Source organism: Nansenia antarctica (genome assembly GCF_963989245.1).
Source record: "Nansenia antarctica genome assembly, chromosome: 4".
NCBI classification, from domain to species: Eukaryota; Metazoa; Chordata; class Actinopteri; order Argentiniformes; family Microstomatidae; genus Nansenia; species Nansenia antarctica.
In genome coordinates, this window is record NC_137689.1 from 50,953,687 (window position 1) to 50,978,686 (window position 25,000).

General features: G+C 47.5%; 1 protein-coding gene across 1 annotated transcript in view; it reads right to left on the minus strand.

The window, feature by feature from the left end:
• Positions 1–1,584: 1,584 nt before the first annotated feature.
• Positions 1,585–25,000, minus strand: part of ap3b1a (adaptor related protein complex 3 subunit beta 1a) — a gene marked incomplete at its 5' end in the record, with an annotated part of 55,773 nt that continues 32,357 nt past the window's right edge. Inside the window, 5 exons of the mRNA XM_080527889.1 lie at positions 1,585–2,402; positions 10,743–10,881; positions 13,479–13,576; positions 14,407–14,491; positions 18,920–19,148. Coding sequence (XP_080384015.1) covers positions 2,249–2,402; positions 10,743–10,881; positions 13,479–13,576; positions 14,407–14,491; positions 18,920–19,148 — 705 coding nt within the window. The 3' untranslated portion in view covers positions 1,585–2,248. The remainder of the gene's footprint in view (positions 2,403–10,742; positions 10,882–13,478; positions 13,577–14,406; positions 14,492–18,919; positions 19,149–25,000) is intronic.

Consider the following 25,000-nt stretch of genomic DNA (forward strand, 5'->3'; position numbering starts at 1 on the left):
AGCACTTTGCAGGCAGGCGAAGCAGCAGAGTGTCCCAGTAATCTCGGACTCTGTTAAGGGAGACACAGAGAGAGAGAGAGAGAGAGAGAGAGAGAGAGAGAGAGAGAGAGAGAGAGAGAGAGAGAGAGAGGAGAGAGAGAGAGACAGAGAGAGAGGAGAGAGGAGTGAGAGGAGAGAGAGAAGAGTGAGAGGAAAGAGAGAAGAAGAGAGAGAGAGAGACAAAGACACAAAGGAAAAAGCTTTAGATTTGTATGGTGGTGTTTGGACAAGTTGAGTGTGAATATATTGGGGGGGGTGTGTGTGTGTATCCACGTGTTTGATAACATTCATCATTCCATTCCATGCATTACAATGAGCCTGTCCTCTGATTTCTACCTCCACCAGCCTCCACTGATGTGTGTGTGTGTGTGTGTGTGTGTAATGGGAACAGCTGGTAGAGGGAATGAGTACAGAGGGGAAGGTGATGGATGCGAGTGGAGCTCCTGTGACAGATGAGCTAACAGGTGTTCTCTACAGCCTTCTGAGAGATGCTATTTATGAGCCGGAAAAGACAGCCAGACTAACCACACCGCACCACTACCCAACCCTACACAAATAACACAACACTCCTCCTATACAACTTTACCTGTAGTCATGTAATCAATTTACTAGATGAAATCATCTTCTTCTAAATAAGTCATCAACACAGTCTCTCTGTGTGTGTGTGTGTGTGCATGTGTGTGTGTCTCAGCATTATCACTTCTCTCTCCGTATGAACAACACTCCTCCAGATATGGACATATTTCAGGATAAAGATAGTCTAAAGCCTGGTACACACAAATATTTTCTAAATCTTAACAGATTTCTGAGAGAGACCCCACACATGAAGATAAAAAATCATGAATTGAACAGTTTTGATCGTATTGTGTGTTGTGTGCTCCGATATTCCCAATACAGCACACCACATACATAAAGATCTGATCTACGACAGTCTAGTCTCGTCCCCCAAGCCAGAAATCTCGTGTGATCAGGGTAGTAGTACCCTGACTGACCTGTAAGAGGCAGCCATGTGCGACAGGGCAAATAAATTGTGGAAAAGAAGAAGACGCTCAGTCAGCTCGCTTCTTGATTGGCTTACATTCCATTCCGCGTCACAATCTGACTCGGGAGTCACCCACACACAAGAGGATTTTGGATCGTAAATATTGAACACGTTTAATATTTACGATTGTCGGCCCGACCATTTTCCGAGCAGATTGTCGGGAGAAATGTACTCTTAACACACCTCACACCACAGGATAATCTTGTAGGATAATCTTTAGAGCCATCCGATAATCGGCCGTTTGCTGTCCTTGGTCGGAAGGGGGGAAACCGGGCCAAAATCGGCCAGATTATCTTTATGTGTGTACCCGGCTTTAGTCAAAAAACAGAAACACAAACCATTATACTTTTCAGTTTTATTGAATTCTGCTTTCATTTTTTTCACCAAAAGTGATACAGACCTCATTGATTGAACAACACATTTTTTGGTTACCTAAAAACATTTTCTTCATTTACAGTATAGAGGAAGGCACTTCACAGGTGTGGCTGTGTTGGACACTACACACAAGGGTCTGGAATGGAAGAGGGACGACTCCACAGTGGGACAACTGCCACATGTAACATCTATGTTTTGATGAAATACTGTATACAGAATCAGGGTAGTTTAACCAACTATGACGTTTGGTATTGAAAAGCTCCTAGACGGTCTGAACTCAATGCCGATATCTAAATAAAAGGCTAGCAGACATCTGAGAGTGATGTTTCTTGACACTAAAGAACAGGTTAATGCGATCTTAGTGCGAATACAGGGTTGGACTCTTGGCTAGGGCACGCAACAAGAGTCCCGTTGAAATGCAGCACACCGTCAAAAGCTTTACGTTAGCAACAGAGAAAAAAACATGATGAGGTGAGTGGCTGTCTGTCAGCTTATGTGTGTGTGTGTGTGTGTGTGTGTGTGTGTGTGTGTGTGTGTGGACATGAGGGTAGGTACCTTGTGTGATGTTGTGTCTGAGAGTTGACATGTATGAGTGACAAATTCTCCATCTCCCAGCTTGAACGTACCATGTGTACAGTGTATGTGTGTGTGTGTGTGTGTGTGTGTGTGTGTGTGTGTGTGTGAGTGTGTAGGCGGCACTTTTGACACTCTTGTTTCTCTATGGCAGTTCTGTGGTATGTGTGTGTGTGTGTGTGTCCTCTCTGTGTGGGAGGACCAGTGATAGGGGGCGCTCTAGGCTTGAGACAGGGCTTGTTTGAGGTCCCGCAGCAACATGGAGCCCATGACGCTCTTCTCTGTGTTGACGGTGAGCAGGGCGGAGCACGCCTCCCTCAGCTCCACTGTCACAAGGACCACCGCACCGCTGCTCGCCGTCTTACCCGCAAACCTGCAGGACACAAGGACACAGAACACAGAACACAGGGTCAAAGGGCTGGCAGGACACACATCTACACTTCTATTTGGCAATTAGCAGTCGCCTTATTCCAAAGCGACTTACAACAAATACATCTGACTAAGTAAGTGAATCATCTATCCACCAGTCATTGCAGGAAAAGTAATCTATGCTCAGGCCAGGGGCCATTGGCAGTCGTCGTGCTAGAAGAAGGAAGGTTTTTATTTATTTTTTCACACCACAAACACAACACGCAAAATCACCCTCAGACCAAATGGAAGTTTGGGCCCCAAAATGGAAGCAGAGGAGATTATAAAGAGGACACTGGCTGAAGAAACCTCAGATGTCTACTGTATACTGGGAGAGCCAAGCGGTACTGTACGTACGTACTCATTGGTTGCAGCTGAGAAAAACTATTGGAACAGTTAGTACTGTTCCTGAAGGGCAGCCTGTTCTAACACAGCCTGAGGTCTGAGGGCGTCACTCTCAGAACTCACACTGAAAAATACATACTGACTGGACCCAGACTGTCAGAGAAGAATCATTCACTGACTGGACCCAGACTGTTAGAGAAGAATCATTCACTGACTGGACCCAGACTGTCAGAGAAGAATCATTCACTGACTGGACCCAGACTGTCAGAGAAGAATCATTCACTGACTGGACCCAGACTGTCAGAGAAGAATCATTCACTGACTGGACCCAGACTGTTAGAGAAGAATCATTCACTGACTGGACCCAGACTGTTAGAGAAGAATCATTCACTGACTGGACCCAGACTGTCAGAGAAGAATCATTCACTGACTGGACCCAGACTGTCAGAGAAGAATCATTCACTGACTGGACCCAGACTGTTAGAGAAGAATCATTCACTGACTGGACCCAGACTGTCAGAGAAGAATCATTCACTGACTGGACCCAGACTGTTAGAGAAGAATCATTCACTGACTGGACCCAGACTGTTAGAGAAGAATCATTCACTGACTGGACCCAGACTGTTAGAGAAGAATCATTCACTGACTGGACCCAGACTGTCAGAGAAGAATCATTCACTGACTGGACCCAGACTGTCAGAGAAGAATCATTCACTGACTGGACCCAGACTGTCAGAGAAGAATCATTCACTGACTGGACCCAGACTGTTAGAGAAGAATCATTCACTGACTGGACCCAGACTGTTAGAGAAGAATCATTCACTGACTGGACCCAGACTGTCAGAGAAGAATCATTCACTGACTGGACCCAGACTGTCAGAGAAGAATCATTCACTGACTGGACCCAGACTGTCAGAGAAGAATCATTCACTGACTGGACCCAGACTGTCAGAGAAGAATCATTCACTGACTGGACCCAGACTGTTAGAGAAGAATCATTCACTGACTGGACCCAGACTGTTAGAGAAGAATCATTCACTGACTGGACCCAGACTGTTAGAGAAGAATCATTCACTGACTGGACCCAGACTGTCAGAGAAGAATCATTCACTGACTGGACCCAGACTGTCAGAGAAGAATCATTCACTGACTGGACCCAGACTGTCAGAGAAGAATCATTCACTGACTGGACCCAGACTGTCAGAGAAGAATCATTCACTGACTGGACCCAGACTGTCAGAGAAGAATCATTCACTGACTGGACCCAGACTGTTAGAGAAGAATCATTCACTGACTGGACCCAGACTGTTAGAGAAGAATCATTCACTGACTGGACCCACACTGTTAGAGAAGAATCATTCACTGACTGGACCCAGACTGTTAGAGAAGAATCATTCACTGACTGGACCCAGACTGTCAGAGAAGAATCATTCACTGACTGGACCCAGACTGTTAGAGAAGAATCATTCACTGACTGGACCCAGACTGTCAGAGAGTGCCGAGCTCAGGGATGGATTCAAGCTGCCTTGCTGTCCTATAACTAAACGGCATGAAATGAAAAATCAATGTGGGCGCCAAGACAGTTGCTTAATGTACTTAACGCACACCCCCAGCCCTCATAAATCTTTAATTAAGGAAATTCCAAAACACCGCAAATCCTGTGATAAGCCAATATTAGTGAGAGTATGTGTGAGATAAAGGCAAGGCAGATGAGAGAGAGAGAGAGAGGGGGAGGGAGAGAGAGAGAGAGAGAGGGGGGGAGGGAGAGAGAGAGAGAGAGAGGGGGGGAGGGAGAGAGAGAGAGAGAGAGGGGGGGAGGGAGAGAGAGAGAGAGAGAGGGGGGGGAGGGAGAGAGAGAGAGAGAGAGAGAGGGGGGGGGGAGGGAGAGAGAGAGAGGGGGGGAGGAGAGAGAGAGAGAGAGAGAGAGAGAGAGAGAGAGAGAGAGAGAGAGAGAGAGAGAGAGAGAGAGAGAGAGAGCGAGAGAGAGCTAGTCAGTCTATTATCCCAGCTGACTAAAAAGCCATTAGGGATGAGACACACCCCTCCTGCCAATCAAACAACATTCATCCCATTTTGTGTGTGTGTGTGTGTGTGTGTGAGTATAGATGGGGGTGTGTCTGTGGGGAAGCCAAAGGACTATGATGGTAGCCTCTGAAGACAACCACCCCCCCCCCCCCCCCTCCTCTCCCTCCACCCAGTCCACTCCCCCCCGCTCCCCTCCTGGGGGCAACGGGAGAATTCTCACCGCCCCGTTTCCAAGGATACCAGACCCACAGACTGGGGGGCAAAACTGGGCACACATGGTCCCCATTGAGGGTGCTAACAAGAGCCAGGCAGGGGCTATGACCCAGGGTGACCCCTCTTTAGGGTGACAGGCCTGGGCTGGGCCCCCTCTCTCCCTCCCCCTCTCCCCTCTGGTTCTCTGGAGCCCCACGTGGCTGACTCCCAGCCATCTGGCTCCATTTAGCACTACATCCCTGGAACAAAGACCCCCTGTGGCCCCCTGCTTAGGCCTGACAAACACCCCACAAAGAGCCCCACTTAGGCCTGCCTAAAGCCCATGAAGAGCCCCCGACAGGCAGGCCTGTGGACAGGGTCTGTCAGAGGGAGCACAGATAAACCACAGGACAGGCGAGCACGTCCACCAATTAGCACATGGAGGGAGACACACACAGACACACACACGCACACACACACACACACACACACACACACACACACACACACACACACTAAGGGACAAGGAGGGGGTCAGATATATACACGTTGAGACACACACACACTCACACGCGCGCACACACACACACGCACGCACGCGCACGCACGCACGCACGCACACACGCACGCACGCACGCACACACGCACACACACACACGTCTGTCTCTCACGTCTCTCAGGGGAGCTGCTAAATTACCATCAACAGAGGAGAGGGAGTTTATCAGGCAGCTCTCAGAGAGAAGAGAGAGTCCTCCTCAGACTTAATTAAAATATGAGCTACTTCAGCAGGAAACACAACCCCGCTGAACAGAGGAGTAATCTCTCTCTTCCTTTCATATTTTAACAAGTGTGTGTTAGCCAAACTGTCTCACGCTGCAAATTCAGGATTATTATCATTATAATAATATATTATTAGAGAACTAGTTGACATTTTTAATGTTTTAATGTTGGTAAAGCTCGGGTGGAACCTCCCCTTGAAACAGAGCGCGATATTAAACGCTGCCTCGGCAGACGACACCTCCTAATTTACACAGGCCATCATTTTAGTTCCAGACACGTTGACATTTAAAGGGCCGTCCCCTGGCCTCTGTGCCGGGGGGGGTCCTGGGGGGGTTCCCTCTCTCCCTCACACAGGCCCGAGGTGTCTCTCTCTGCTCCCCGTGGCTCTGCTAATGGTTTTAGGATATAAATCTATCATTTACCCAGTCAGTTAACACTGCCCTGAGGCTGCTTTCACTGCCTCTCTGGAGACACATGCGCTGACACTGTGCGCTGTGTGTGTGTGTGTGTGTGTGTGTGTGTGTGTGTTGTGTGTATGCATGTGCGTGTGCATGTGAGCTTGTCTGGTCACACACACACACACACACACACACACACACACACACACACACAAACACACACACACACTCACAAACACGCTCGCACACACAAATACAAACACACGCACAGACAGACAGACAGACAGACACACACACACACACACACAGATACACACATACACAGATACACACACACACACAGATACACACACACACCCACACACACACAGAGACAGACAGACAGACCCCCTGATCAGCAGGGGTGATAGTGGGCCTTAAATGGGTCATTGGTATTCCCCTGCACTCTTCACATGCGGGGCTAAACACTGGATTAATTGCAGCGTATGGAGAGAAAAGCAAAGCATAACCCCTGGACTTAGAGCGGGCGGATTGGCATCGATCGGCAGGGCTGCAGCTAAGCATCACTCTCCAATTATCTGTGATTCTCCTCAGTGCAGAGGGCCTGGGTGTGCCATCTGCCTCCCCTCCACCCCGCCATGCAAACACCAAGTGGGCCTCACCTTTACAACCAACCTCAGACCGGCGGAAAACAGCCGTACCAACCACTTCAGCTCCACCACCCAGCCACCCAGGCTCCCCCCCCCGCTCACACTCGAGGCACGTCAATAAACACTCACCGGGATGTGTGAAAGTAAACATTTCACCGAACATTGTGGAAACGAACATTCCAACATTTCAAAGAAATAATCTGAATTAAAAAAATAAAATAAACAACAGTATATGCATTTAATTCCAACATTAACCTAAACCTAAACAACACAATGCGTGGGGTATGTGTGTGTGTGTGTGTGTGGTTGTGTGTGTTGCAGTTGGATACTATTGTTCCATCCTGACTCTCTCCTGGATAAGTGTCCTTCAGCTGGGTGGTCAGCCAGGCCAGCCACAGACAGATGGCCACAGCCATTAACCCCTATTAGGACCTCCGGACACTCCACACAGCACCGCCATACGGCTCAGCACTGACCACCACACCAGCCCCAAACATACCGCCAGAGAAGAGAGGGAGAGGGGGAGACAGGGGGAGAGGGAGAGGGACAAAGAGAGAGAGGAGAGACCCACTGGAGGCAGGGAAAGAGAGGGAGAGAAGACAGGGAGGGAGAGAGAGACAGACACACAAGGCATTATTGTTTACAAGTTACATTCTTCAAGAATCCAACGGCTATAAAACATCATTTAGACGCCGAAAAATGGATGTACCAATCCCAGATTGCCACGTACATTTTTGAGATGATGGTTATATACAGCCATCGATTCCTGAAGAATGTAACTTATGAACGCCTCATGAGCTTAGTTCGGTCAAACCCACCAGAACCCAACATATAAGCTTGTTTTACTCCAATGCTTGGAAACAAGGTAATTGTGAACAGACACGGTATGGCTGGTCAGTCCTTGCATCCATAGCTCCATCTATGTATTTGAGAGTGGTTTCATTTCACCGGCACCATCCCTCAGCTGTTTACCAAACCCAGTGGTGGGGAGAACGTTTTGTTATCGCTTGAATCCCAGAAGCCCCTTTAATGTGGGGTAACGGTGGTTGTTGTGGGGAAGGCTGGGTGAGAGAGGAGAGGAGCATGGGGTCTGCTACAGTAACCCTACTGTGGGCTGTACCTGTCCTTAACGCTGGTGACCTGCAGGTTTAGGGACACTCTCTGGTGACCAGCGTCCCAGCCTGCTGTTAAACAGGGTTACTGGGTCATCAGCATAAATAACTAAATCACTGTGACTGTTATCATTCCGTTACACTCAACAACTACATTCAATAACTACGTACACCGACCAACAGTCGAATGCACGCAGCCACGATCAAATCTAATAATATGAAAATGAATACTCTACAAATGTGTGAGAGAATGTTAAATGTTTTATAATAACACAAAATTGGACTATTTGACTATTAAACCAGGAACTGGTTGAATATTAGACCTCACTAAATGGAAATAAACCTGAGCATTTAGAGTTAGATATAATTACATTTGCATTTAGCTTATCATATAAGAGGTGCACTTTTGAAAATTAAGCTAACCAGCCCCACATTGGCAATGCATACAAAAATATAATCAGATTTGCTTTCAAACGGACTGAAAAATAGAACACATTTATTCTATTCCCCCTGTTTAGATATAAACAAGAACAGCTTTTTCTACATTTGCTTTTCTGCTTGATTTATTGCCAGCCTCCTTTCCAGCAATCAATTTCTGTGTTTCACAGGCATTTCTCTCCTTCCCGAGGCTTCTGTTTGGGAAAAGCAGTGCTGCACCCTGGTGCTGAGAACAGGAACTGCGAGACTGAGAGGCAGAGCAGAGAGCATACGCTGCTCAATAAAACAACCGCACTTCATACCAAAACAGAGAAACTGAAGACGTATACAGGAAGGAAAAAACGATATTTAAATATGTAACATCAGATGTAATGTGATGAAAGCAGCGGCGAATGATACCAACTAATGAGAGTCCCTTTTCATTATTTTGACATCAAGCAGCCCATAGCCTGACCCCTCCAGAGAGAGCACCCCTTGGGTATGCTTGTGCCCAAGCCAGAGAGCCTTCTCTCTGGGGCCAGGAGGAGAGGAGAGAGGGGTCCTGGGTGGAGGTCACCTCCATCACATCACACTAATGCTGAGTGACCTCCACAATGAGCTCTCAGTGTGTGTATCCGATCAGATCGATCCCTCTGATCCCTCCTGTACGTGTGTGTGTGTGTGTGTGTGTGTGGCCAGTAGTCTCCTGCAGCGTCAATACAATACCACTCTTCAGATAAAAAGAACCACAACGATACATAACCCTAACACACATTCCAACAACTAATAAACTTAACCACTGTACCAAGAAAAAATAACACAATAAAACAACAATCAAAATGTCTGCATTTGATTGCAGCAGATATAGGAGAACACATTCACTTATGTGGAATATAAACCAACTAAACATGCATTTCCACCGTGTCATCATTGTGGGACTGCGAGGAGAGTCTTGCACGAGGGTGTCGTCATTAGGAGACGAGGGGAGAGTGAGGGTTGGGTTCATCTTCCTCGACACATCTAGAGGGTCAGTTCTGATGGTTAATGTTTGGATTCAGAGAGGGTCAGCTGATCCTATACCGGTATCTAGGCAACATCTACCCGGTGCAACGTTGGGACTGTGTGCGGGTCATCATTGTGGGACCAGTGTTGGCGAGTGTGGGGGGGGAGCGTGTCATCAGTAGGGGACAGACAGGGGGGAGTCTGGCTTCCTCTTTAGCCGTCAGAGGAAGGAGAGAGATTGATAGCATGGAGTCATTTGTCCTATTGGTTATTCCAAATGAAGTATGGGCTTATTGGAGCCAGGCCTCTCCCACCGGCTAACATTGATTTCCACTCACTCTCTCTCGCTTCTCTGTGCCCTTGTGCTCGTGTCTCCTCTTCCTTTTTCTTTCTCCTTTACCCATCTCTCTCTCTCTCCCTCTCTCTATCACCCCTCTCTTTCCCTACACTCTCCCCCGCTTTCCCCTCTTTCCATATTTCACTGCCTCTCTTTGCTCTCTCCCTACAAGGTTGTTTCTTTTTTTTTTTGTTCATATCTGCTAATGCCACGAGGGGGTCTAGTTCTTATCCTGATTATACACAGTAGGCCACGGAAGACACAACTGGAGACACATGAAGGGTAACAGAACTAAACATAATACTGTAGAGCCAGAACACAAGTGGTGCAGACGGAGACAGACAGACAGGGGAGAGACTGACACGGGGAGAGACAGACAGACAGGGGGAGAGACAGACAGGGGAGAGACAGACAGACAGACAGACAGGCAGAAGGACAGGCAGGCAGACTGACAGGAAGGCAGGCAGGCAGGCGGGCAGACAGGCAGGCAGGCAGACAGACAGGCAGGCAGGCAGACAGACAGACAGACAGACAGAAAGAGCGAACCAGCAGTACCAGTGGGAGAGAGGGAGAGACAGGGGGGACAGAGAGGAAATGAAGGAGAGAACAGGAGGTGGGGGGGGAGAGAGAGACGTGGGGATAGAGACAAAGTGAAAGAGAGACAGAGCAGGAAACAGAGGGAGAGAGGGAGGTGTAATTATCCATCAGGTGTTCGGGTGTGTGTGACAGAGGAGGAAGCTCATTAGCACACTCTGTGTACACCAATTACACGGCCAGGCTTCTCAGGGCATTCCCCTGGCATGTCTGTCTGAGGGGGGGGAGGGAGGAGGGGAGGAGGGAGCGACATGCAGAAGGACTCTCTTTATACCTATCTGTCTATCTATCTATCTATCTATCTATCTATCTATCTATCGTATCGCTCTCTCACACACAAATAAACAAGCACACAGACACAATTGAGCGTGTGCACATGCACATTACAAACACGTTGTTCTGCACGTGCTGTTGTGTAGCAGTGCTGTGTGTGGATGTTTCAGGGCGTCTCACCTGTGGATGTTGTCCTGAGCGGAAGGCACCAGCCCCACGTTGGCCACGGATATCACCTGTTTGCTGATTGGCTGGCTGGAGGTGTTCTCTGCTGCCATGGTGATGGTTGCCGAGCTCTCGTTCATGCCCAAAAGTTTACCTGATTGGATGCGGAATGCTAGTCAGATAAACAAAACATCGCTGGCGAAAAACCCCCCATCTATGTACAATCTGTACACAATACCACAATACGGCTAGCTACTCCTATGCTGATGAATCATCAACAACAGATCTGTACAAGGATGAGGGAAAGGTTTGGGGGTTATTTCAGCCCTCCATTACTCTCTGTCTTGAAAGGGGGAAATGGGGAATATTCTGACTGCACTCAATACAGTCACATAAAGCCAACACTGCATTTCTCTCAGAGAGACTCAGGAAGCCTGCTTCCCTCTGCCAGACCACTAGTTCAAAGTGAACATAGTGAACACGCACACACACCCACACCCACACCCACACACACACACACACACACACACACACACACACACACACACACACACACACACACACACACACCCACACCCACACACACACACACACACACACACACACACACACACACACACACACACACACAGGCACACACAACCACTTGAAAAGCTTAAACCTTGCCCATTAGGTTTGAATAAGAACTAAATGAGCAGAACTGTGCTTATGATAAAAGCATCTCGCAATTAAGAGGAGCCCCCAGCACTAAAGAAGACAAGGACTTCCTGTCACGCTCTGTGCAAATGAGAGATGAAGAAAGGGATGGATGGAGGGATGGAGGGATGGAGGGAGGGATGGATGGAGGGAGGGAGGGAGGGATGGATGGATGAGGCACTTAGGGAGGGCGCACGCTGGGGGCACACTGCTCCATATTCTTCTTGCTAGTAACCTCTCCACTTTCCCACTGCTTTACAAGGTGTGGTGGTGGGGGTTGATGTTGGGTAGAGAGTGAGGGTGGTGGGGGCTGGATGTTTGGGTGAGAGTGAGGGTGGTGGGGGTTGATGTTGGGGTGAGAGTGAGGGTGGTGAGGGTTTGATGTTGGGGTGAGAGTGAGGGGTGGTGGGGGTTGATGTTGGGTAGAGAGTGAGGGTGGTGGGGGTTGATGTTGGGGTGAGAGTGAGGGTGGTGGGGGTTGATGTTGGGTAGAGAGTGAGGGTGGTGGGGGTTGATGTTGGGTAGAGAGTGAGGGTGGTGGGGGTTGATGTTGGGGTGAGAGTGAGGGTGGTGGGGGTTGATGTTGGGGTGAGAGTGAGGGGTGGTGGGGGTTGATGTTGGGGTGAGAGTGAGGGATGGTGAGGGTTTGATGTTGGGTAGAGAGTGAGGGTGGTGAGGGTTTGATGTTGGGGTGAGAGTGAGGGGTGGTGGGGTTTGATGTTGGGTAGAGAGTGAGGGTGGTGAGGGATTGATGTTGGGGTGAGAGTGAGGGTGGTGGGGGTTGATGTTGGGTAGAGAGTGAGGGTGGTGGGGGTTGATGTTGGGTAGAGAGTGAGGGTGGTGGGGGTTGATGTTGGGTAGAGAGTGAGGGTGGTGGGGGTTGATGTTGGGGTGAGAGTGAGGGTGGTGGGGGTTGATGTTGGGGTGAGAGTGAGGGATGGTGAGGGTTTGATGTTGGGTAGAGAGTGAGGGGTGGTGGGGGTTGATGTTGGGGTGACAGTGAGGGGTGGTGGGGGTTGATGTTGGGGTGACAGTGAGGGGTGGTTGTGTCAGGAGTAAGTCCATTCAGGTCAAAACAACCAAAGTCTATTTTCAAAGAACCCCGGCCATTAGCTTTCCCTACGTGTCTCTCCTTCCATTAGAACTCAGGATAAAGGTGAATGAACATTCATTAACAGTGCGGAGGCAGGCGTTTAGCAGGCACTCACGACAGCGGTGGCATAGCGCACACTCCCAACAGGCTGCTGCTTGAAACAGGGTCTGAAGTGTTGGCGTTTGGACGGGGGACGGGGGACGGGGGACGGGTGGAGGTTTCAAGGGATTCAGCCGCTCTCATAGTCGCCATTTACCTGACGCTTTTATCCAAAGCGACTCACATGGCGGTATATGGATTCCATGGCGGTGGATTCCGATAATCAAATGAAACGCTCAGAGACGTACTCAAGGTAGGCAGGGAGGGCCACACAGCTACCCAGTAGCGCAACATTCTTCGTGTTTGTCTGCTGGAACGAACAAAACTCTTCCCTTCGAGCGAGTTTAAAAGGTACATGTTTCAGTATATATGGATATATGACCCCAGCGGGAATCGAACCCACAACCGAAGCGTCTCGATTGCCACGCCTCTACCGACTGAGCCACAGGGGACCACGAGGAGCACAGAGGAGCACGCACGTGGAGGACAATGGCTCTGTGATGTTGATGACGACCATGCGTGTGTGTGATGATAATAATAATAATAATAATAATAATAATAATAATAATAATACATTAGACTTATATAGCGCTTTTCTAGACACTCAAATATGCTTTACAAACTGAAAAGATCGAGTAGTAAAATAAAAAGAAACAAAAAAATAGATAAAAGCAACTAATACATTTTTGGATTACTAAATCTAAATCTAAAGTGTCTATGTAGGACAATCTACTCTGTATACTGCAATTACACCTAGATTTCGGGCGGAGATGCGGCGAACAAGCAACGCCAGCGTCCTCTCTCGACCGGCATGTTTACATGGGGATGATGATGATGATGATAGACGGTGTGTGTCGCCTCACCTTGCTGCTGGAGGAAGTCCTGTTGGGTCATGGTGAGGGGCAGGAAGAGCTCCCCTACGGCAGGCTGGATGGACACATTAAACTGGTCCTCCTTCGTACTAGAGGGACAAACGCAATAGCTCTGTCAGGTGAACCAGACCTCAGCTTGTTCCTATGTGTACAACCCACGTGTACTGTGTGGACCTAACAGAAGGGTATCTGTCGCTAAAGAAACAGCTAATAATATTATGGATATATATATAGAGAGATTAAAATAATCACATGAAACACTCAAAGACGTACTAAAGGTAGGCAGGGAAGGCCGCACAGCTATATAGTAACTCTACATTCTTCATGTTCGTCTGCTTGAGCAAACAAAACTCTTCCCTTCGAGTGAGTTTAAAGAGTGAATGTGTGTGTGTCTGTGTGTGTGTGTGTGTTCTCTCTTATCCAAATGTGTTTGTGTGTGTGTATATATTTGATGTTTTCCGTTCCGATTGCCATGCGAAACACACTTGATGATTGGCATTTCGGTCCGGATTGATTCCCCCTGTCCCAAACAGGTTTTCTGATAAGGCTATTGATCGGCTGGTGGTGCCAATGGCTCTCAGCTGGCTGATTACTGAGGGGAGTAATTGTTATCCCAGTGAAACAGGATCAATGGCTGCTGACGGGCCGCCCGGGACTACCGTCAGGGGAAGAGGAGGAAGAGGAGAATTAGAGAGAAGAAGAGAAAGATAAGAAGAGGGAAAAGAGAGAAGGTAAGAGGAGGAGGAGAGGGTGGAAGTGAGGGGGGAGTAGTCGGGTAACGATGGGCTGATGGAGGAAGAGGAGGATGGAGGGAGGAAGAACAATGGCAGGGTTGAAGAAAGAGGAGGTCGGGGAGCAGGAACAGGAGGAGGAGGAGGTGGAAGAGAAGGATAGCGGAGTAGGAGAGTAGGAGTCTTACCACAGCTGGAAGTTGGCAGCCTGCGTGGAGTCGTTGAAGTCGATGCCGATGGAAACGGTAACCGAGGCCTCTGGCTCCAGTCGCTCTGAAAACGCGAGAGGAGAGGAGAGGAGGGGAGGGGAGGGGGGGGGGGAGGAGGAGGAGGAGAGAGTGAGTGACAAGGGCAAGGGAGTAGGGAGGGGGCACAGGGAGAGGAGAGGGGGCCCATCAGAGTGGAACAGACAGGACACGCACAGCACTTGTGTTTTCTACCTCACAAAGCAAGGCCACAGTGTGTGAGAAATTCATCTTTCAATCTCAGCCCTCCAGCACAGGAAAAAAACAAGAAGCATATTTCCAAAACAACAGGCTTGTCAAAGAGAATGTCAGACCCCAGAGAGAGATGAGAGTGTGGGGGGGGGGGGGGGGGGAGAGAGGGGGAGAGAGAGAGAGAGGAAGAGAGAGTGGTAAGGGGTGAGATAGAATAAAAGGAGACCGATAAGACAGAAACACCCCTCCACGCTTCCTAGACAGCCTCCGTTTCACAGAGAGAAGTGAGTCACCGAGACCAGAGACGTCATACAGACCTCAGCCATGTCCAGCCTCAACGCTCTCTCTCTCTCTCTCTCTCTCCCTCCCTCTCCCTACTTCCCTCCCTCTCCCTCCCCCTCTCTCCCTCTCCCTCTGTCCCTCTGTCCCTCTCTCCCTCTCTCTCTCTCCCTCTCTTTGTTTGTTCCTCCCTCGTCATCTCACTTCATCTCTCAGTTCTCTAGAGCAGTGGTTCCCAACCGGGGGTACGCGGACCCCTAGGGGTACGTGAGGGGATTGCAGGGGGTACGTGGAAAGATTTGGAATTATAATTTATTTCCCTTTCCAAAAAAATAATTAAATATAGTCGTTTCATAAACCTGTTGTTAAAATGGTACGCTGCAACTTAAGTTCCTCCCCGACAGGTGATGACTGTAACACACGTGGTAGTCACGTCACATTTAAATCACGTTCATTTACGTTCATTTACGCGCGCACGTCAGCTAGGCCTGTCAGTATACCGCAAAGATGGACAGATGGCTAAAACGACCAGCTTCAGAGGCAGATCAGACGGTCAGATCAGAGGCAGATCAGACGGTCAGATCAGAGAAAAAAAGAAAAAAAGGACCCCGCTATTATTTGGAAACATATGTTTTGTGGGGATTTACATGTACATCGGCTGATCCACCACAGCCACAGTGCTTTTTCTGCGGCGAAGTCCTGGCTAATAATTCAATGAAGCCAGCCCATTTACAGCGACACCAGAACACCAAACACCTAGCAACTGTTGGTAAAACTGACGACTTTTTCAAGCGAAAACTGTCAGAGTTCAAGTCAAGTCAGGCTACACTGAAAAAAGCGGCAAGTGTGTCAAGCAAAGCACTGGAGGCGTCCTATGCTGTTTCATTACTAGTGGCTAAGTCAAAAACCCCACATTCAATCGCCGAAGATCTGATTTTGCCTGCCGCTGTGATTTTGGCTCAAACTATGCTGGACAAGAAAGCAGCTGACGCGCTCAAGTTGGTACCATTATCTAACAATACCGTCTCCCGTCGGATTGATGATATGTCCATAAATATTGTCGGACAAGTGGTGGATAAAATGAAGCAAGCAGGTCAGTTCGCTTTGCAATTAGATGAAATGACCGACGTTAGTGGGGAGGCTCAGCTGCTGGCTTTTGTGCGTTATAAAGAAGAGTCGGACATAAATGAGCATATCTTGTTTTGCAAGACGCTGCCAGGAAAGACAACTGGCGAGGAAATATTTCTGATTATTGACAGCTTCTTCAAAGACAACGATCTGGAGTGGAAATCCTGCAGTCACATCTGTACCGATGGAGCGGCAGCAATGACGGGTAAGGTGCGTGGGCTGCTTGGGCGTGTGATGAAGGTGAACCCCGAAATTAAGTGGATGCACTGTATTATTCACCGGGAGGCACTCGCCAGCAAAAGGATGAGCCCCGAGTTAAGTGCAGTTATGGATGACGCAGTTAAGGTGATTAACTTCATTCAGTCCCGGCCAATGAACCACAGACTGTTTCAAACTCTTTGTCATGACAGCGGGTCAGAGCATGAGCAGCTACTGCTTCACACAGACGTTCGCTGGCTGTCTCGTGGCAAAACGCTGCTGCGGCTCTATGAATTGCGCATCGAGGTGTTTGCTTTCCTGACAGAAAACGACCACCCTCTTGCAGCCCTGTTTGAGGATGCAGTGTGGGTTGCGCAGCTGGCATATCTTGCTGATGTCTTCACTAAGCTGAATGAGCTCAACCTTTCACTTCAGGGCAAGTACTCACACATCCTTAACATGTATGACAAAGTGAATGGATTCATAAAGAAGGTTAAATTTTGGGAGAGGAAATGTAAGGATGGAGATGTGAGCTGTTTCCCACTGCTTGATGGCCATCTCGCCACCACTATGTCCTCTGATCGTGGGTTGAAGATGGCACATGCTGACAAGTCATTGACAGAGTTTTGGTGTGATGTTGAAAAGGAATATCCAGTGCTGGGAAAGTGTGCATTGAATGAACTTTTGCCTTTTGGATCTACATATATGTGTGAAGTGACCTTCTCAGCTTTGACCCACATCAAAACCAAGCCAAGGAACAGACTGAGTGTGGAGAGCAGCCTGGTGACTGCTGTTGCCACACTGCCTCCAGAACTGTCAAAGATTATAAAAGAGAAGCAACCTCAAGTGTCTCATTAAAGCTCAACTGATGAAAAAAAGAATTGCAACTGCTACTGGGTGAGTCTATTTTTCACAATGGTGTAAATATCTATGTATTAAAGGGGAGTGGTTCAAATGATTTCATTAATAATCAGTAGAGTTAGATAAGAAGTTTAAGTGTGTGTGTGTGTGTGTGTGTGTGTGTGTGTGTGTGTGTGTGTGTGTGTGTGTGTGTGTGTGTGTGTGTGTGTGTGTGTGTGTGTGTGTGTGTGTGTGTGTGTGTGTGTGTGTGTGTGTGTGTGTGTGTGTGTGTGTGTGTGTGTGTGTGTGTGTGTGTGTGTGTGTGTGTGTGTGTGTGTGTGTGTGTGTGTGTGTGTGTGTGTGTGTGTGTGTGTGTGTGTGTGTGTGTGTGTGTGTGTGTGTGTGTGTGTGTGTGTGTGTGTGTGTGTGATAAGTTTTATCCTGTCTCATCTTGTCTGTTTCCTCTCCCCATCAGTCAAGACTCTGGGATGAGAAAATGATGACATCACTGCACCTCAGACAGAAGCCAAAGAGGAGCAGGAGAAAGGGAAAAGAAACAGATATCAAATCAAATTCATTATTATTTATTATTTATTTTTCTATTTTCAGTGAGTGTGTGGGCATGTGGTAACAATTAACCATTGAGGTGGCCAGGTGGCACATGTATTGGCCAATTAGCTCATGTAGTCTAATTTTGAATGGCAATGTTTTGAAATGGCAAACATGTGACTTTATGTCAGATTGTTGTGTGCAGAAAACCGTGTTCAGTGCATTTAAAAAGTGCCATTTTGAATAGCAAAATGTGTGTAAAGCAGAAAATGTGTTTAGAGTTTTGGAGACATGAGAAGAGGTTTTGCTCTCTGTGTGTCAGTAATAAATGTTATATTTGCAAGTTAGAGTTTAATTGATTTTTTTGGGAAATAATCAACACGCATGAGTGAGGGGGTACTTCTGGCATGGCAAAACAGCTCAAGGGGTACACAAGACAAAAAAGGTTGGGAACCACTGCTCTAGAGGCACGTGCTTCAAGCTCCAAAATGACTGGAGAGAGGAGATGCCGCCTAAAATATATAAATACTGAATGAATGCTCTCTCACTCACTCTGGACTCAACCAATTGCAACGCTTTATCTATTAGAGAAGATACTTTGGCTAATCGAGTCCAGTAGTTTTTTTTTCTATGGAGAAAGTGTCGCACCTTCCATCTGCATTCCTTCTCTCCTCAGTATCCAAACCAACAGCCACCCCCCACATTAGCCAAGCTCAATCGATCCCAATTACCCTGAACTGTTTGGCTGCTTGAGTTCCTTCAATGGCCAATCAATCCAATGCAATTGACGGTTTTAACGTGCTTGAGCGCACACCACTTTTCTCATGTTTTGTGTGTGTGTGTGTGTGTGTGTGTGTGTGTGCGGTGTCAGAAGGGAGAGGTGGACTCCCGAGGTCTGCTCTGAGTGAGGAGATCATAGAATGTAATAAGGACAGGATCTCTACGGTGGAGGAGCGTCTGCTTGTCCTAATCAATATGGCTGAACTGGGATTAGGCTAGCTGGATTAATATGAGCAATTCCAGGCATAGGGGAATGAGAGAGGAGCTACTAATGGTCTCATTGCATTGACTTAAAGGCTCTATATGCCCTCATGATTCTTTTTAAAAAGTCTGAAAATAATCATATAGATTTGTGGAAAACAAAAGTCAAAACAGGAGTTATATATGTATGTCCAAGATTTTTATTTTTTTTATGTTTTATGAGAATTCTGCACAAAATTCAATACGAATGGTAGTATAAGGTTGGCTGTGGTGGTTCTGTATAGCTCACCTATGGTGTTGAAACAGTGGATGTTGAGTCCCGCGGGGCTCCTGTCTCCCACGTGGACCTCCTCCAGGGCGTGGTCCGAGCGGTTGGTCAGGCTGATCTGGACTGACACCATGGTGGGCTGGTACAGGCAGGGCTGCCTGTGGAAGTGGTACTGGGCGGCCAGGCCCTTCCCGCTCATACGGTGGAGAAGGTCGTGGCTCTTCACTGGAGCGAACGCCGGAGCGCTCACCTACGGCCACACAGAGAGAGAGACCAGGGGTGAGTATGATGAGAGGCTGACAGTAAGACTCTACTCCACACAGAGAGAGACCAGGGGTGAGTATGAAGAGAGGCTGACAGCAAGACTCTACTCCACCCGTCGTCAGGGCATCTGGTCGGCTACAGTTTGTAGCGGTCAAGCCACAAGAGCGGGGTTAGAGTTTGATGTCAACAAAGTACATCTATCCCAAACTTGACGGCGACGCACTTAGAAATAAGTCCACTACATGGAGATATATATTGATACTATACACATCTGTATCAGACCACGGAAAAAAAAGGAAAGAAGCAAGAAAATGTGAACCCTTGGAATTACCTGGTTTAATGCATTAATTGGTCATAAAATGTGATCTGATCAGTCACATAGACAGTATAGACAAACACAATGTGCTTAAGCTAATGACACACAGACAACAAACAAGCAAGCGCTTCTGGTAGCTGCGGATCAGACCTGCACCACGTTCAGGAGGAACTTTGGACCATACTTCCTTACAGAACTGCTTCAGCTCAGCCATATTCTTAGGATGTCTGGTGTGAACGGCTCTCTTGAGGTCATTCCACAGCTATTCTCTCTATTGGGTTAAGGTCTGGGCTCTGACTGGGCCACTCCAAAAGGTAGATTTTCGTTTTTTTGAAGCTATTCTGTACTAGATTTACTTCGATGTTTAAGTTCATTGTCCCGCTGCATCACCCAACTTCTACTGAGCTTCAGCTGGAGGACAGCCACCCTGACCTTATCCTGTAAGATACCTTGATAAACTTGGGAATACATTTTCCCCTGCAAACCCAGCATTTGGTGATGTCCATGGGTTCCAGGCTTCAGGCAGTCATTGCCTTCAAAGGATTCTCGACAAAGTATTCAAAATGAACATTTCATTTATGATTATGTTAATTTGTCCAATTACATTTAAGCCCCTAAAAATAGGGGATTGTGTATAAAAAAATGGTTGCAATTCCTAAACGTTTCATACAATATTTTTGTTCAAACCCTTAAATTAAAGCTGAAAGTCTACACTTCAATTGCATCTCAATTGTTTAATTTTAAATCCATTGTGGTGGCGTACAGAGCCAAAATTATAGAAATAGTGTCATTGTCCAAATATTTCTGGACCTAACTGTATATATATATTTATATGTATATATACATATATTTGTGTTTGTGACTGCATATTGGTGTAGTAGACGCCTGTCCTCCCTCAAAAAAAGCCACTGCCAAGTGGAGGAGTTGGAGAAAACAAGAGTAGAGATTGCTATTCTGAATAATGAAAGGGACCCATGCTAATGCAGGTGGGCGGGGGGGGGGGGGGGGGTGAAGAAAATGAAAACATTACTTAAACCTCAGGATTGGTGTAAGTCTCTACCCTCGTTTTTTGTCCTGCTTCTCTCTGCAATTTTAATTCAATTTCCTGCCTCTGAAAAGGTAAAAGGCCCTTTATTAGAGGCCTGAATGGCAGGTTTTGGCCCATGCAGGCTCCCGTGTTTTCATTCATTAGGACTTGTTTTTATTCAGCCAGCTTTGGCGGTACATCTAACCCACTCACTGCTAACCCGGCTGATTGAGGACATGGCTGAAATGGGCTCTTCTCCAGTCAACACAGTGGATGTTAATGAAGGAAGCGCTGCCTAAGTTATTAACCAACCCTCGGTCCCGCTTCCACTCAGCAGTGTTGCATCCTAACCGTGCGCTGGAGGACTGTGAATGTAGTGAATAGAGTTTTATGTTAACGACGGAAGGCTAGCCTGCGCTCAAGTTCTAATCAAACTGTCAATTGATTTAGACCAGATCCTTACATTCTTTTCTATTCTCAGTGTGCATACATACATCGATGCATTAGTGTCGCGTCTATTTGCCATGTGTTGGGGGTTGGGTAGATGTGTTCATTCTAGGTCCTTTTTTGTTCAGTGAAGTGAACCCTTTGGAATTACTTGAATTTATGTATACATTTGTCTTAAAATATTGTCTGACCGTCATCTAAGTTACAATAATGAACAAACACAATCTGTTTTAACTAATAACACACACACTATTCTATTGTTCTTGTCCATATTGAATTCAAACATTATTCAAACATTCACAGTGTAGGTTGTAAAAAGTATGTGAACCCCTAGGCTATTGATTAAAAGCTGGGGAGGCAGGAGTAAGCAAACCTGGAGTCCAATATATGAAACAAGATTGGACAATGGAGTACGGAGGATCATGATTTGGAGTGGCCCATTTCCGCCTTTTGGAGTGGCCCAGTCAGAGCCCAGACCTTAACCCAATAGATACTGTGGAATGACATCAAGAGAGCCGTTCACACCACACATCCTAATATGGCATAATATGGAATATGGCTGAGCTGAAGCAGTTCTGTAAGGAAGAATGGTCCAACATTCCTCCTGAACGTGGTGCAGGTCTGATCCACAGCTAGCGGAAGCGCGTGTCTAATGTTCTAGCTATCAAAGGAGGTTCAACCAGTTATTAAATCCAAGGGTTCACTTAGTCTTTTCACCATCATTGCGAATGTTTAATGGGTGTGTTCAATAAAGACATCCAAGTCTTATAAAATTGTTTATAATTGTTTGTGCTTAAGCACATTGTGTTTGTCTTTACTTGTGACTTTGATGAAGATCAGATCAGATCTTGCCAATGTATGGATCTAACTGTATATATAAAAATATACATTTACAAAAGGAATAAAAGTCTGACTTATACGTAGGCGCACATTAGAGCAATTATGCCTGTCCATTATAGGACTCAAAATGAATGAACTGTCATGGAAATAGCTTACATAATGCTGTAGCTTGCTCAATCATCATTAAAAGTAAAGATGGTCCTCATGACATATCTCACAGACAGACACATGGATATCACCCTTGTGCAAATTAGTACAGAGTGACAGAACGCAAAAACGGCTACTTAACACCTCCTGAAACAACCGCTCGACCTTCTGCTGAGATGTGTTTTCTCGCAGACAGAGAGGATGTGAGATTGACAGCAAGGCAGAGGGAGAGTTGGAGACTGGGGGAGAGGTGTGAGGAATCTCACAAGGCGATTGAACAGCAACAACAACACCTCAAAAAAACTAAACTGGATTCTGTGAACAAATTTGTAAAAAGAGTGGGGAGTGTAAAAAGTAACAAAAATAAAAAAATAAAATAAAAAAAAAGCTCTGATAATAATGGTGTTATGATGTGAAGAGACATACACACGCACGTACACACGCACAGTTTCGAGAGTTGACAGAAACTGAAACTTTGATGGTCATGGGGGCGGACACATTGCCCGCCTGGTCTGTTCTGGCTCAGAAGAGAAAAGCACAATGGATGCCCCTCCCTCCCTGCATGACAAATGTTTCATATAAAATTTCCATGACTATCAGCGACTGAATGAGCTCGAAACATCAGAAAGGCGGAAAAAAACGTACTCTCATCTCCACATCCCCTCGACAGGACAAGAGTGTCGTGGGTCTGGACTCCCAGAACGCCCAGGGAAAGGGGTCAAACAAACATTTGCTCGCCGTGCCGTCATGCTGCTGCACCCTCACCCTCGCCCGTCACGCCGCCGCCACCGTGCAAATTTATCGGGCCACTTTTGGACGTGTCAGAGCAGTCGGTGTCGATAAAGCTGGCCGTAATGTCTGCCACCCCTTCACGGCAGAGATTTACCTCCCTGACAGCCACATCCTGCTGCCCCGCTCAAGGTCCTGTCTGTCGCCCCAGAGACGAGGATGGGGGGAGGGGGGGAGGAGAGGAGGGCAGGACACGACTTCAAACCGCTTATCATCACCAATTTGACACAGCGGACAGTAAAAGCCCGACATACATGCACTCACACACCCGCCCCCCCCCCCCAGTCCATCACTGTTGGTCTGCGAGGCAGGACGCACCCTACAGACCCCAAGTGTAAATAACAGCAGGGTAGAGAGATAACCTTGACTCCCCTGTCAGACACAGACATAGACACACACACACACACACACACACACACACACACACACACACACACACAGCCACCCACTCACACACTCACACACCCACCCACACACCCACCCACCCACCCACCCACCCACACCCCCACACACACACACACACACACCCACACCCACCCACCCACCCACCCACCCACCACCCTTGGGGGGGGGGTATCTTTGTGCCGTGGGGGTTCTCTCTCCTCTCCCTCCTGGACTAGAAGGAGGTGACAATGAGGCAGGAAGTTGATTGAGAGGCTCTATTATGTATCAACTTAAAGGAAGCTGTGGTGATGGATGACACAGACGCCAGTCACCTTCAGCGCCCGGACACCACGCTACCATCATCCTCCCTGGCAAATGACCTGAAAATCCTGCTGACATATTCAAAAGGCCAGCCTTGTATCACGCGCATATGGCGGCCAATTTAAGACAAAGGGGCTGGGGTGGGGTGGGGGGGGTACGGGGGAAGTGTAAGGGGATGTATTGAAAATCCATTTCTGTTTTTCTGACATTGGCTCCTTGTTACTCCAGAGAGAGTATTTCATTATGCTGTGAGACGGTTTAGGGAGGGAGAGGTAAGGGACATGTGTTTGACTTTAATTGTTCCCTTCAGTCAGGAGATGACAATTAATTGCGGGACATCAGAAGACCTTGAGTGTAAACTGTATTAAATAAATGTCACCGCAGTCAGCTAAAACCACTTTGAGCAAACATGAGTGAAACCCAAAAGCACAAAGACAGAGGTTAGCTAATTTGAGCCAATTTATAACCAAATTAGTCTTTTAGGAACATGATTAATCTTGGTATTTCCAATTAAGTAGTCATAGGCGTAATGGTACACCATGGAGGAGAGTGGCATACCATACATAGGTTATACGGTTCCTCTGGAATACAAATGTGAAGTTTGCGCATTTTGAATTGAAACATATGAAAACGGGAAATAAAGCCAAAAGTCTCATTTCAAAATGACATTATAATAACAGCATTAACAGCATTCTTGAATTGAATAAAAGAGGAATTCCTGAGTGATCCCACCTCTCTGAGAGAGAGCAGAGTCACAGGCAGCTGAACGGGATCCTTTAGAGCAGCAACAGAGATGTGATCAACCCAGTCATGGAAACCCAGAGAGGGAAAAGCCACACAGTCCATCTGATGAGAGGATACAGATGTAAGGAACGCTATTTGTGTTTTTTTGGAGGTTGGAACATCTGGACTTTCTGATTAATCAGGACAAACCCCATCTCTGCCAGTAACAGGCTGACACGGAGCAATCCCACACGCCTCACAGTACTCAGGGGAAAAGGAGGGGGACTACCCACATTACCACATGCACACACACACACACACACACACACACACACACACACACACACACACACAGACACACAAAATAAGAAATCGCACACACCTGCAAAAACTAAATAAACAACACTCTTACAATAATGAAAGCAACACCCCCCCCCCCCCCCCACACACACACACATACATACATACACATACATACATACAAGCCTTCATACCTGCACACAAGTCGTCCAGAGAAGAGCGTTGCATATTGCTCTGACTATGTCCTCCAGGGCGTTTATGTTTAAGGAGGCAATCTCACTGTTTGAGTGGCAGCTGGTGGTGTGGAGGGCAGGGGGGCTGCTACACCCCTGCTGCCTGGGAGAGTCCTGCTGCTGATCCATAATTAGACCTGAACCCCACGCGCCCACATCACTGGAGGTCAGCCAGGTGAGGGGGGGGGGGGCGTGGCGGCTGGGGGGGGGGGGGGGGGGGTGAGGCAGAGCCCGCCTGATGGGCACCAAATGAACAAATTATGATGGCCCCCTCTGGGCGTGATGGGGTCAAGCGCCCCGCGCCCCTCCAC